At 33.1% G+C, this 14,117-nt stretch overlaps 2 protein-coding genes across 6 annotated transcripts; both read right to left on the reverse strand.

Annotated features, from left to right (window-relative positions):
• Nucleotides 1-443: 443 nt before the first annotated feature.
• Nucleotides 444-5,124, reverse strand: LOC123208776 (probable inactive leucine-rich repeat receptor-like protein kinase At3g03770). 5 transcript variants are annotated; one of them, XM_044626301.1, is made up of 10 exons: nt 4,996-5,124; nt 4,518-4,588; nt 2,729-4,251; nt 2,494-2,627; nt 2,171-2,411; nt 1,812-2,017; nt 1,667-1,719; nt 1,431-1,542; nt 1,005-1,296; nt 444-927 (listed from the first exon to the last, which is right to left on the reverse strand). In XM_044626301.1, the coding sequence occupies exons 3-9, from the start codon at nt 4,068-4,070 to the stop codon at nt 1,018-1,020; spliced, it is 2,367 nt and encodes a 788-aa protein (XP_044482236.1). In that variant the 5' UTR covers nt 4,071-4,251; nt 4,518-4,588; nt 4,996-5,124; the 3' UTR covers nt 444-927; nt 1,005-1,017. The 5 variants fall into 5 exon arrangements, 4 of the variants coding, with proteins under 4 accessions (XP_044482236.1, XP_044482237.1, XP_044482235.1 ...); XM_044626302.1 differs by lacking the exon at nt 4,996-5,124 and adding an exon at nt 4,836-4,943; XM_044626300.1 differs by lacking the exon at nt 4,996-5,124 and having other exon boundaries at nt 444-912; nt 4,518-4,782.
• Nucleotides 5,125-10,983: 5,859 nt separating this feature from the next.
• Nucleotides 10,984-13,530, reverse strand: LOC123208778 (plant cysteine oxidase 2-like). Its single transcript, XM_044626304.1, has 5 exons — nt 13,139-13,530; nt 11,928-12,058; nt 11,661-11,817; nt 11,343-11,546; nt 10,984-11,227 (listed from the first exon to the last, which is right to left on the reverse strand). The coding sequence occupies exons 1-5, from the start codon at nt 13,374-13,376 to the stop codon at nt 11,103-11,105; spliced, it is 855 nt and encodes a 284-aa protein (XP_044482239.1). The 5' UTR covers nt 13,377-13,530; the 3' UTR covers nt 10,984-11,102.
• Nucleotides 13,531-14,117: the final 587 nt, after the last annotated feature.

Below are 14,117 nucleotides of genomic sequence, written 5' to 3' on the forward strand. Positions count from 1 at the left end.
ATGCTTAAAGAAAGTAGGTACGGTGAATATGATTTTGATCTTTTCTCTTTCTCGGTGAAAGGTATTGAAGTTATTGGTCATCTTTTAACCCCCAGATTTGCCATTCCAAGAGGAAACGTAAGTGGGAACTGATTAGGTTGATTTCCAGTAATGGTAGATGCATCTGCAGTTGAAAGACTGGTTATAAAGTGAAAATAATGATTATATAATTATGATATTATAGATTAAAAGAAACGAATAATTTTCTTGTAACTTGCAATATATCCATATTATTTACTATATACCTGTGATCTTAGTGTGAAATGGAAGAGCTGCCAAGCTACATATTCTTTTCCGAAATCTAGATTTAACCCACAATCAAAACTAAATAAGAATAACCTAAGTTTAAGTTTCGTTATGATTGTAAAACTTTGAAAATATTACTTTCAGACAAAAAAAAAAAATTGAGAATGAAGAGTTCCTGCCAAAAATTTGGGCAAGGCACCGGACATATTACTAATATAGCAAATTGTGTATTATCTCTTCTTGCTCCACCCAACAACTGAAATGCAGAACAAAATATCCCCCTTTGAGTGTTACAAATTATTATAATGCAAAATCCAAGACAGATGCATTAGTATTCAGGGGATACTTGGATCTGCAAACACTGTTCTTATCATTCAGGGAGCTATGAAGTGTAAGTTAGAAGGACTAGACAAGCATCATTTGATAGAACAGTAGTTTCGCGGTTAGACAGTTTTTTGTCTCTGGAAATTGGTATGGAGAAGTAATCCTGCAACTTCTAGTTGGTTGTCAAAGTAATTACAGAAGGATGAAAACGTTTGGGGCATTCTGGTATATATGCCAAAAAGCTCATATTGTAATGTTACACTCCAGAAGTTGTTCTCTTTTACCTCTTGTTGCAACCATGTCCTGCAGACCAAATTACTTTTTTTTCTATTTTAGTAATACATAACAGATGCTAAAATAAAGACCAGTAAGGTAGATATTTCAACTTCATGAACCTGAAAATTGCTGCTAATAAAAGCTGAAGTATCGGTGCGGAGGTTGTGTTGGTGAAGCAGGAGATCCTTCACTGCTCTGTGAGTCTCCTCGCCATGCTTCCTGAACCTGAGCGGCAAACTGCAAATTCCACAGAATATCCTCAACCGAAGGTCTATCTTCTGGGTTCTTAAGTAGACACCTGACACAAATTTCCATCATTGTTTTCAATGATTGATCTAAGCATGCATTTTTAACTGCTGGATCAACAATGCTCCTTCGAGATACTTCCCCAGCTCCAATGGAGGCTTCCAACTGCATAAAATCGAACTAATATGGTCAGCAAGTTCATTGTAACCATCGTATACTGAGTTATCAAATAAGATGTTTGTGCAACATTCCTCAACTTGAATACAGAATACATAATAAGTAATCCGAGCCAACATTACCTGATCTTTCAGAACATCCACTTCCTTCTTGGATTTTGGAGGTTTTCCCACAATGATTTCTAGTAAAATTAATCCAAAATCATAAACATCAATCTTTTCTTCATGCTTCATCCTGCCAAGAAAGATTTAAAAAATAATCATTGATAATGTGAGGTATGGAAAGCCTTGAGGGCTTTCATCTTGAAGTATATGATGAAATTTCATTATAATGGCATAATATCATTGGAAGTACTAACTCTGCACTCATGCTCGGGTCTACCAGTGCAGAGGAAGAGATTCCATGACCAACCTGCAAGATTAGCAGACTAAAATAAAAACTCAAAATGTGTGGTCTGTGGAGAAAACTAATCAGGCCAATGAAAGGAAAATTTTCCTTTTCACCTTTCCTGCATTTTCTGCTAACAAAGGCAGGTTATAGCTGCTGATTTTCGCCACAAGATTCTGGTCTAATAGAATGTCTGTTGTTTTCAGATTATTTGAGAATACACCTGGCACAATCCCTGTATGCAAAAACTGAATGCCTTTTGCCACCCCTATTGCAGCTGTTATACGTTGTGTCCAAGTAAGTGATTGTCGAGCTCGTCCCTCTGCCAATTACACCACATTTCAGAAGCAAATCAGTCATTCTATGAAACTGATCTAGCTGTTCATGTTTATAACTTTTAGCAGTGATCAGACAGATTATCAAAATTCAAACACTTTTTCAGAAAGTTCAAACAGAATTTGTTTTTGTGAATTACCAGAAATCCAGCTCCTTAATGTGCCATTTGGAACATATTCAAAGACAAGGAATATTCGGCTGACACTTGAATCATCAAGGTAACATTCAAAGCAGTGTCCTAGTGTACTGACCAAATGGCGATGTCTCAGTTTTGATGTCAGCTCTATATGGTGCATAAAGTTCCGGGTGCTGTGGCTCTTTTTCATTTTAAGGCATCTAATGGCAACAAAGGAACCATCCTTCAGCCGACCCCTGTACATCTGAAAGCACGAAATATGTAAGATTTAGATAAAACCTTAGGAATTTTTTTCTTTCCCGTTCTATCAAATGTAAAATCAGTACCTGTCCTTGACAACCTTCACCGATGAATGCAGATGTGTCAAAGTTGTTTGTAGCCTCCTCAAGCTCTTCCAAGGAAAATGTTCGATAAGCTGGAAGGCCAAGTGCTCCCAGCTTCATTGTTTGAGATATATACCCTTCAGAAGAGGCATAACATCATATATTATCAACCTTAATTATGTGAAATTCTTGGAAGCATTACTCAACTGCATTCATGATTAGAGCAAGGAAACTTTACTTGCATCTGAGAGGATCTTTGAGGTGTAAGCAGTTGAAGCATTCTCTGCAATTAATCTTGTTGTAGACTTCTTGAATGGCTTGTTAGCATTAACCCTCCTAATAAGCAAGAAGGCAAGTCCAAGAAGTACAATTCCTCCAACGATTCCACCACTTATACTCAATGCAAGAAGTGCTTTGGAAACTCGTTTCTGCTTCTTCCTTTGAGGTATGATTCCCACAGCCAAAGCTTCATTCTGACAAAAGGACAATGGATGCTGGTTTCCATTTCCAGTATCTAGACAATTCCTAGAATACAGGACAACTCTGTTCTTAGAGCCTGAAACTAGACAATTGGGTAAGTGTCCAGTCAAAAGATTCGACGACAAATCAACAAATTCAAGTGCAGCACTGCAGGAGAGATTGTTGAAAAGCTTTCCTGTGAGCTTGTTTTCAGCCATGTTTAAATAACTCATAGAAGGTAGGGACAATAGTGATGTTGGAAATGGGCCAATAAATCTATTTAAAGAGAGATCTATTGTCTCAAGTTGATAATAGGAACTCACTTCAGAGGGGATAGCAGACCGAAACCTGTTTTTGCTCAGAACCAAAGTAACCAACTTATTTCCAAGTTTAGGAAACTGAGGTCCAAAAGTATTATCTTCCAAGTCAAGCACTTGAAGGTATGTCAAACTGCTAAAATCAGGAACTTCTCCATAGAAGTGGTTATGCGAAAGTGAAAGAATTCTAAGATTATCGAAATCGCTAAATGAATTGGGCAAAGTACCATTGAATAAGTTCTTTCTCAAACTCAATACAGCCAAGGCTGGCAGTTTCCCCAACCAGTCTGGCAGCTGACCAGCCAGCATGTTTTCATCAAGTATGAGTGTTTGGAGGGTAGTTAAAGATGAAAGCTCTTGAGGGATGGAACCATACAGGAAATTTGAACTCATATTAAGTATCTCTAGAGATGATAAACGCGTTATTTTACCAGGTATCTGGCCCCATAAACCAAGCGAAACGAGTGTAATGACTTTCAAGTTGGGAAGCTTCACGAGTGTCGTTATGAAGGAATCCATGGAAAAGTTTAAAGGTAATATCGAAGCTCCCTGTTTTCCAACAATGTGCAGCTGGGTGATGCTTTCTTCATAACAAACAACTGTTAAAGATGAACTCGGTTCAGTGTTACAGAACTCTGTACTACTATTCCAGCTGCTTAAAACAGCTGGATTGTTTAAGAGCCCTTGAATTCTTATAAGGGTCTCCGCCTGGGAAGATTGTAGCTGCTCCGAATAAACGATTTGAGCCAAAATGAAAACAAGAACCAGAAGTGCAGAATGACTCACTTCGAAAACAAGAGCCATCAGTGCATATGATAGAGGAGTGGGAGAATATTACACAAGATTATAGAGCTCTCAGGGACTAGGAAAACAGTAAAGGAGCAAAGAAACCAATATCCAGTTGAAGATCTTGTGAGCTGTATAAATTTCTGAATTTCTTCCTTCTTAATTACAAAAATTTGTGTTTCCAAGACCAACCGAAGCTCTGCAAGCATAACCATATGTAAACAATCTAAAGAGAGAAAATTTATTGGGGTACTAAATTAAATGGAAGAAGGAATGCTTTAATGAGGAGTTCATTTTAACTGAGTGATATATAAAAGACAAAATAAATCTCCAGAAGTCTGCAAAACCTGACTTGAAATTGTCCATAAATTTATCGGGATATATATTTATCTCCAGAACAAACCAGTTTATATTATCCATTAGAAGAGATTGGGGGTTTGTTACAAAAATCATAAAAATGCTTACCTCTTGAAAGAGCAGATTAAACAAACTCCAGCAAATTCAAGTTGGAACAGTGCTTCCCCTTCACAACAAATCTGCAATTAAATTTATGCTGAATTATGCTTTAAGAGACTTAAAAAGATCACTTAAAACCAACTTAACACGTAATTCTAACTTCCAATTGAAGAAATTCCCTGCCTAACTCAAAAAGAAATTCTCCACAAACCAAACAAAGCAACCCAAACCCAATTCAGATGAACAAATTATGACACTCTTCTATATTCAAAAAAACAACCCCAAAAATAGTCAAATAATTAATGTTGATGAAAACTTGACACCTACTTCAACAAAACTCCAAAAACTCATCACCCATTCACAAAAATAGTCCCACTGACACAGAGGTTGCTTTTTTGTGTCCAGAGTTTCTGCGGAAAAGCCAAGACAATTTAATGACACAGATTTTTTTTTCAAAGAAACTTGTAAATGTTTCACACAAACTGACCTGGAATTCCCATGTCTTGTTTATAACCAATAATAATTATGATAGTAAAACTAATGGCTTTTTCTTTCTTCCAGAATAGTCAGTTTTTGTGGTTTGTTCGCTGAGTTCCAAACTCCCAAAAGATTTAAAAACAAAAGCGAAAAAGTAAAACTCTTGGAGAAGATAAGTCTTTATTCCTCCCTTTGTTGGTTTTTTGCATGCAAGAAATTTCGTAATTGAAAAAAAAAATTTCATCATGTGGGGTTGGCCTTAGGTTTGATTCGCCATTACTATACAACTAGTAAACTTAATTACTGTATCAGCATGTTTCAATCATCTGTAAAAAAAAAATCACAATCTCTGCACAAAAAATTTATGATATTGAAACCAAAGGTGGAAATAATAATAAAAAATATATTTATAGAAAATAATTTGTAAAATTGTAGATTGAGTGGAGTGTTAAAGTGCAATGTTGGTGAGATTTGGCTTTCACCTTGAAATGTGGGCACCAAGTTCCTTTCAGTCGGTTGCTTTTGGCGCCTTTCTTTCTTCTTACAGTTATTTTAATTGCTTTCAACCCATATCAAGATTTGGTCTGTATTTTAAAGTATACTAAAATTTCATATTAATATAATCAGTTTTTCCTTTTATTAATGTTGAATCAAGATGCTTTAATTTTAAATTTGTAGTAAAAATATTGTAACTTTAAACTTTGGGTTTGTAATATGAATTGCAAAATCAAATATTAAAACCCTCTGAATATTTAGAAAAAAATGTAATAGAGTTTGTAAAATTTTGAATGATCTTCTAAGAAAATCGTAACGGTGGAGATCTTTATGTTTAATTTTATAAAAAATAATAATAATAGAACTATGTATATCAATTTTATATATACAAATAGGTATAAGCTTGATTTGTGTCATCAAGTTATTTAGTAATTTTGAATTAAATATAAAATAATACTTAATTATATGATGATATATATATATATATAAAATATATATATATATATTATATCACTTTATTGAAAAACAAAAATGAATGCAGTGTTTGTCCAAGCTAAGTAGTGAGTTTCACAAGTTATGGTGGGCACTTCAGACTTCAAATTAATAAGCCAATGGCCAAGCTAATTGACACTCCAATTAGCTTAGTCCGTTTAAATTATTATTGAATTTAATTAGCACCCACCTTATTAATACACTGAAATGGAGGGCTTTAATCCCAGTAGTTGAAAATAAATGTCAAGTGGATTTTAACTATTTAATTGGGTGAATCATTTTCTCACCCAAGTTTTGCCTTAATCACATTTTTCGCCCTTTAAGTTTTGAAAATAAAATTTTCATCCTATCAATCAATTCTGTCAGTTAACTTTAGCTTTGAAAGAGTAAGAAAGTAATTTACTACAAAAACAATTTCTTCTCAATCTCTTTGTTTTACTTTCTCCTACATGTTTGCACCTTTCGCTTATCAGTGTTTTCAAGCGATTCATGCCATTGACAAGCAAGTCTTCTTCCATTCTTCGCGTTTGTCGCCATGCCATGCTCGACACTCTACTCCGGCCAAGAACCCACACTCCATCAATCTCTTCCTTCAATTTTGCAATTAAAGTAACGGATTTTATTGAGAGGGTAGGAAAGGTCGTCAGGACAAATCTTGGGTGGGAAACTGATATTCTCTGTTATCTCATATTAATTAGAATTAATGATCTTTGATTATTACAATATAAGTTACATCAAGTTATGAATTAAATTGACTGGCTAGCAGTAGATTGTGATATGAAGTTAACTGATTAATCTACAGAACCAACCCATCTACCTGAATCAAGATACATATAATCTTATTTATTAAAATTAAAATTAAAAAAAAGAAAAAGAAAGAAAAGCTCTGTGGAAATAGACGCAGCATGTGGGGTGATGATGCATTTGATTAGATAAAGTTGACACAAGCCGTCTGCAATTTACAGGCTTCTTCCATTTTATGCCATCAGCCTCCATCCACTCCAGCCTGTCTCTTACTACTCAACTAATACCTACTATCTCATTTTGCCAATTGCTCCCCCACCATATGTTTTGACAAATATACGTTTTTGGTTATATTGGTATTTTACATATATAAAAAAAATCTTATAACAGAAAATCTTCTGCAGATGAAAATCAAACAATATTGAAACATCAAATAGCTTAAACTAAACTTAAAAAAAAAAAAAAAAGGCTTCATCCAATTGATTTAGACAATAAAACATCATCTAAATGCGTTAACGAAAAACGACGTTTTGTTGTTCTTTGTCAATGTCAAAACTTTGAAGATGAAGATGATAGGAGTCACATTATTGTCGTAAAAAAAGAAAGAAAATCTTACAGATTTTGATTAGAGGAAAAATACTATTTTTTAAAGTTAAAATATTAGTTTTTAAAACTTAAGAAAGAAAATGTAATAAACTTATATTTTTTTAATATTATTGATAAAATAATAATTTTATCTTTATTTATAATTAAAAAAATTTACAAAAATTAATTTATGAATAATTATTTGAAAATTTAAATTATCATAAATATGTTTTTAAAATTACGTTAAAATTTGGATAAAAATTAGTCCCATGGACAATTTTCTATTGATGAAGTGGAGTACAATTTGTTATTCACCAAAAGTCTTTTGCTGACGAAAATCCAGCAATATTAAAACATCAAATGGCTTTAAACTAAATCTGAAAAAATAAAAAAAGAGAAAAGCTTCTCATTTTAATAATAATTTCATAGATCCATGGCATTATTTAGACCCCAAAGCCAAATAATTAAATTCCTTTGGTACAATAATTTTCAAGAATCTGTCGGTGCCAGGAAAAAAAAGCTGTGAATAGAGAAAGCAGCTTCATTTGACTGGGTATGAGTTGAAGAGGCAATTATTAAAGTGATATTAAAAAAAAAAAAAAAGATTTAAGCAAAATTCGAAATTGAGAGCTTTAATTAGTAAATGGGTATTTATTTAAAAGTGGTAGAGCCCATTTGGCTGTCTTTTTCCTCTGCTTCTCTTTTCAAAGAAAAATTGGAAACCTGAAAGCTTCATAATTCAAAACTCATTGATAGATAGAAGAAATAGAAGATTTCATCAAGATAAGGTGTGGCTTTGAGTGTTTCATTTAACAACATAGAATACAAGCTTTTATTATGCCCATAGATGCCCACAACTTTAATTTTAAGGGGACCTGCTGTCCCTCCTACTACCCTTGTAATTTTCCAATTGCCAATTGAAAATGGGGTTTGAATTTGTACTGCATTTTAGTTCAAGATAAAAAGTGGGTTTGATGGGTAGATTTTGAAGAATCAAACGCACTTGTTCCTTCTTTAGGATTTAAGATTAAAATCGAATAAAGTTCAGCGTGCGTGAGAAGAGACTGGCTGGCTTTATTTTCAAGGCCAAATAACTTCTTCCCACCTAAGTTTTAATGTGTTCCTAAATTTTGTCCATAAAATTTGAAAAACTCAAAATCTTACCCATAAATCAATTACTGTTAAATTTTTTTATTAATATTAAAGATAAAATCGTTATTTTATCAATAATATTAAAATATGTGTAATTTTATCTCATTCCTTCCAAGGTTTTAAAAACTCATATTTCACTCCAACCTTGTATTTTGAAAAGTAACTCCTCCCCTCCCCAAATCTTTAGGGTTTGTTACAAATTTCCGACTATGGTAGAGGCCAATCGGTTCAAGTGTCAATTGACTTTTTCTGTGCCTTCCTCTGCTATCACTGTTAAAGCTAGATGAAGCCTTGATAGTGACGAAGCCCCAATCTATACAAACTTCAGTGAATCAACTCTAGATGACGAAAATCGGTCTTGTTCATGGTTGAAAAATGGGTTTTCCTCGATGGTCATCCAAATTTGAAGTCAAATCGATGGATTCTTGTAGTTCAAAGCTGATTCGATGACGTTTCTTTGTCTTTGCGCTTTGTTATCATTAGGGCTTTGCCAACCTTCATCTAGAGTCATCAATGGTAGCTAAGGGAGGCACACAGATGGTCAGTCAACATCAAAACCAATTGGCTGCCATAGTTATTATCATCATAAGTTTACAATAAACTCTAGAGATTATATTTCATCTCATAATCTCAAACTTAAAAAAATAATTTTTTCCTCTAAAAAAAATAAGATAAAAAAAAATATATTAATAAAATGATAATTTTATTTTTATTTTTAATAAAAATTTTAAATTATAATTAATTCGTAATTAAAACTTTAAATTTTTAAAACCTTATAAATAAAATAAAATTTTGAATAAGCATTCAAATTTGGGTGGGAATAAGACCTTTGGACTATTTTGAAAGGGTGTTAATTATCGTCAACTTTTAGAAGAGGAATAACAACAGTACTGTCATTATCATTTATCCATGGAAGATCTGTTTAGAAGTTAGCAATTGTCTTTTTCAATAGCAATGAAAATAAGCTTCACGTCTTACCAAAAGTTATTATTAATGCAGTGGAAGCCAGCTGCGCATGAACACGGGAATTTCTTCTACATATATTCTGCGTACGAAAAAGATGATCACGTGATAGGTTCATCAAAGGGAAATTCCTTCAAATGAAATTTGATGACCTGTAATCACAGAAGCCGAAATAGTGTTTTCTATGAGAATCTTAGGATTCCCACCAATTGAAGGCATTGTCAAAAGAATTTTTAATTCAATCGGAATATCATTTCATATGTAATTAAATATAATTAGTTTAATTAATTAGATCTCAATTGATCATATGGATGGAACAGATAAAATAATCTTATCTGGTATGTAATGGAATTAAACTGAATCAAAAACATTATATTATGGGCTTTGTCTCCCTATATGTGGTGTGTGATGTCACCTGCCTTTCGAATGTTGTTAGGTTATACGTTGGTTTTGGGCCTGTCCATTGGACAAATTTCTGCTGCAGTTACGTAGGATGTTTTTCTCCTTTTTTTTTTTTTTCATTAAAAACTCATAAATTAATTAAATATTAGAATTTTAAAAATGAAATCTTAGGTTTAAATCTTTATCATATTTATAAAATTTTTATTTTTCTAATACAGTGGTTTCAAATCTGATTATTATATCTTGAATTTATCTATTTAATAAATACCGATGAAATCCTTAGTTAAAAAAAAATTTTTTTTTCTAAACCTATAACTTCATTTAGTTGTGGCCCAAACCTTCAATTTGACTGATTATAATAAGAGTAATGTTATGTGTATAATATTTGTGTACAAATAATGACGTATCAGTATGTGATTAAATAATTAAAAATTAAAAATAAAATAACACTTAATTATATAATGATACATCTTTATTTTAAATAAGTAGTTATTATATTAGTAATACCACATATATAAATAAATTATACAAACTTATATGTATAATTTGAGATAATAGCATTTGATTAAGTGATTTTATAGTAACAAAAAATATAAATAATCATATTATTTAATTATGAGTTATCATCTTAGTTTATACAGATAAATTTTTATAATTTGTTTGTAAGTAAGTTTTATTCTTAGGAGGACTTCGAAGAATATTTAGCACTCTATGACCGTGAACTTAATCTTGTTTCACTTTTGTGCACCTTTTAGATTCTATTTGGCATGGTGGTGCATTTTCCTTAAGGAATTGAAGGGCTGCCAGCTCTAGTTCTCCATTTTAAATGATGATCTTGGAGGGCTGCCTCAAATTTTCCATTTTCAATGATGATTTCCACTATTGTGATTCTCTTGTATTGTTTCCTTTTTCTTTAGAATGGCCTGTAATCCTCTTTTGTGAGAGATGAATGTATCACCCAAGTAAAAGAAAACCCAATAATGAAAATAAATGAGTATGTTCATAGGTTTGCTATTCTATATTGTATTTGGCATATGGCTCCATGCAAGATTGTGTTTTTTTTTTAATTTGACTTGCAATGGAATTAAAATTTATATAAAATTTAAAATAAATTTATCCGTTCAACGACCTCAATTTGTACAAATAAATTTGTTCAATTTGTCTATGCCATAAAAAAAACATCACTTGTATTACATATAGATACAAAAGAACATTTTCTCTGAAGAAGAAGAAACTATGATAGCTGGGAACATTTTCTTTGAAGAAAAATATGATAGCCGGGAACTATTTATCATCAATCTGTGGACCCAAATACTCAATTTCATCCATATGTGAATTCTCCGGCACTTCAGTCTCTTCCAGCCATACATAACACTCACCCTCCTCTTCTTTCACTGAATTTTCTCCATCTGCATTCACAACATTCACAAGTGAGAAATGATTTATAACTTTTGTTCATGACTTCAAATTGGAAAAGAGAAATTAGTTTACTATGTTTAGACTGTCAAGTTTAATTTCACTCACTTGAAACTGCACAGAATGGAACCTCCTTGTAGTGTGAGCCGTCTCGACCATCCTCTTTTGAATAGGGAGGGCCAAGCACATCGAGTACTGCACACGTTGTAATAGCAGTGAATTCGTGGATGTTGCCGCCAGTGGTTGGATACAATACAGAAGTGTCGCACGGAGAAGTGAAATCTTTGTCAGCTACTAACCTTGCCAGTCTACCTGCAAAATCATCGTAACATTGGTATGTAACTGAACCCACCCCTTCTGCGACGTTCAAGTTAGTATATATGTGTAACAAGTGTGTGTGCACGCTCGCTCAGTAGGGGTACTCACGTTGTGAATGTTGCATTGAGTCATGGGAGGGCACAGGATCAACCAAATCATAGGATTTGATGTGCATTGTTCCCAGGAGGAGTTTGCTGAACACAGTCATTTCAGGATGGTTATGCAAGGGGATGACAGCAGTTGCAGGAAGAAAGAAGAGGCATAGCTGCACAATGGTGTAACAAGAAAGCAGAATTTGGAACATTAATTTGTTAAAACTATAAAAAGACTAGAAATTAATTGATTAATTAACCAATTCGAACTGACAAATCTTACCGAAAAATTCGAACACTTGTATACTGTGGTGGACGTCACAATTGGAGACCCTTTAACTTTAACTGCATCTTGAGCATTGAAGATCTTCTGCAGCCTATTGCTTAGCCCAACATCCTCTGGCTTCATATTATCTATAGCATTATATAATACATGAGGCAAAATGCTCCACACTATGCTTCATGTTAAAATCATTATTATTATTATTATGTATTTCATTGCATTGATAATAAAATTATGTATATCTATAATTAATATATTATTATATAATTAAATAATTTTAAATTAATATTAAAAAATACCTAATTTATAATAATATATTATATATATTTATTTTTGTACGCAAAAATAGATAATGGAATTTGTCTTGAAGCAATGATTAAAAAATACCCATGATCCATGTTGCTGCTTTTTTTCAACACTTGGCCTAGAGGAATCTATTATCATGTGCCATCTGTTAATACCAGCGGCATAAATCTAGATTTGTATCCAAAACCATCGTTTCATTTTTGATTAAGATTTAACAGCACCCTCTTGTCATCATCTAAGTACTGATTACATCTGTATTCGTTATGATTGTTTAAATAGTATTAGAAAGTAAATGACTGCAAATAAGAAACGACAAAGTGCACATCAGATCCACAACCTTAAGTCACAATTTTTAGGACCCAACGTTAAGCTGATGGTAACCATCAGAAATTGGCAAAGTCCTTATCCATTTTGAAGTAGCAGAAACAAGATCTTGAAGTAACAAATTCGAACTTGAAATGGATATTTCTGAATTCTGATCCTTAAATAATGAGGCTAAAAGGGTAGATAGAGAAAGATCACTTGAACTTATAAAATAGCATCGAGTGATTGAATTGGTCTTAGTTAACACATAAGTTGGCTTAGATTTAACAAAACAAAATTAGCCAACAAGATAACCATTTGATCAGGATTTTGATAGCTTTGAAGAGTTTCACAGATCAAAATCTAGTTTATTTAATTATTCCCAGATTCAAGTATTTCAGGTTTCTATATCAAATTTGCCAATGGTTGACTTTCAGCTTTACACAGAAAAAGGCTCAAAACACTATAAATATGTCAAGCATATGCATGGCAATATCGAAACACATGCAAATGCAATACAGAACAAAAACGAACACAAAAACCAACAACCCAAAACGAAATGAAATTAAAAAAAGAAAAGACTGGAAAACTTGAATAATTACCAAGAATTTTGCACAACTTGTTGACATCACAAGGAGCAGGCACAGTGCCGGGGCCTTTGAACACATCTCTACAAGCAACAAACAATTCTTGCAGCGCCCGAGGGACCTTAGGCTTTACATATCTTTGAATTCTGGTTTTTCGTCTCTTCTTTTTGATAGGTTTATGAGCATATCCAACCTTGTTCACATGCTCAACTCTTTCTCTTCTTCGCTCAATCAGCGCGCCTTCCATCGTCATCACAGCTCTCGTTGAAGTTTGTAGACTGAGTTGAGATTAAAAACAAGAAAAACTCAGAAATCCCACCAAGAGAAATCGAAACTCAGTGTGAAAGTGATGAGAAAGAAACGATTTTGAGAGAGCTGGTTATTGAGGAAACGAGAGGGGAAGATGGATATTGATATATATAAAGAAATAGCAAAACCAGGGGCCATGAAGAAGAGAAAGTATTTTGTGTTGAAAAAACAATTGGAAAGCGAAAGCAGTTTCATTTGTTTTGCGATTCCCGCCCCCTAGTTTGTGTGTTAAAAAAGTTGAAACTGTCTAATGGCGACCCTGGTTTTCCAACCAAACGTGAAGTTACGGATGTGCCACTGGAATACTGTTGGCAACTTTGCCTTTGTTTTGCATGCTTCCTTTTTTAAGATGGTTAAAAAAAAAATCTAAAATGATGAAACATGTTGCGTTTTATTAAGAACATGATTAATTTAGTAAAAATTAAAGAACTGAAAAAAGAAGAGGGGGTCCTTTCCTTATGTCTATGTAGGAAAATTAGCTGAAAATATTAGGGTAAATTTATTATTTTAAAACAACGCCTGGTTCTTCAACACCTGAAAGAATAGCACACAATTTCTAACAAACAAAGGGACCAAAACCAAGCGACAAAAACAGCACCGATGCCTAGAAAATTACCCCTCAGAACTCAAGCTTTTAGTCACAAAAGTAAATAACAAACATGCAATTTGACAAGTTGGGTCTTTC

Source organism: Mangifera indica, chromosome 2, assembly GCF_011075055.1.
Source record: "Mangifera indica cultivar Alphonso chromosome 2, CATAS_Mindica_2.1, whole genome shotgun sequence".
In the NCBI taxonomy this organism is placed as follows: Eukaryota; Viridiplantae; Streptophyta; class Magnoliopsida; order Sapindales; family Anacardiaceae; genus Mangifera; species Mangifera indica.

Coding starts and splice junctions, on each gene's coding strand:
- LOC123208778 (XM_044626304.1), bottom strand. CDS start 13,376: ATGACGATGGAAGGCGCGCTGATTGAGCGAAGAAGAGAAAGAGTTGAG. Junction 11,818..11,927: donor ACAAGTGTTCGAATTTTTCG/GTAAGATTTGTC, acceptor ACCATTGTGCAG/CTATGCCTCTTCTTTCTTCC. Junction 11,228..11,342: donor TCCATTCTGTGCAGTTTCAA/GTGAGTGAAATT, acceptor TTGTGAATGCAG/ATGGAGAAAATTCAGTGAAA.
- LOC123208776 (XM_044626301.1), bottom strand. CDS start 4,070: ATGGCTCTTGTTTTCGAAGTGAGTCATTCTGCACTTCTGGTTCTTGTT. Junction 1,720..1,811: donor TAGCAGAAAATGCAGGAAAG/GTGAAAAGGAAA, acceptor CTAATCTTGCAG/GTTGGTCATGGAATCTCTTC. Junction 1,543..1,666: donor GACCCGAGCATGAGTGCAGA/GTTAGTACTTCC, acceptor CTTTCTTGGCAG/GATGAAGCATGAAGAAAAGA.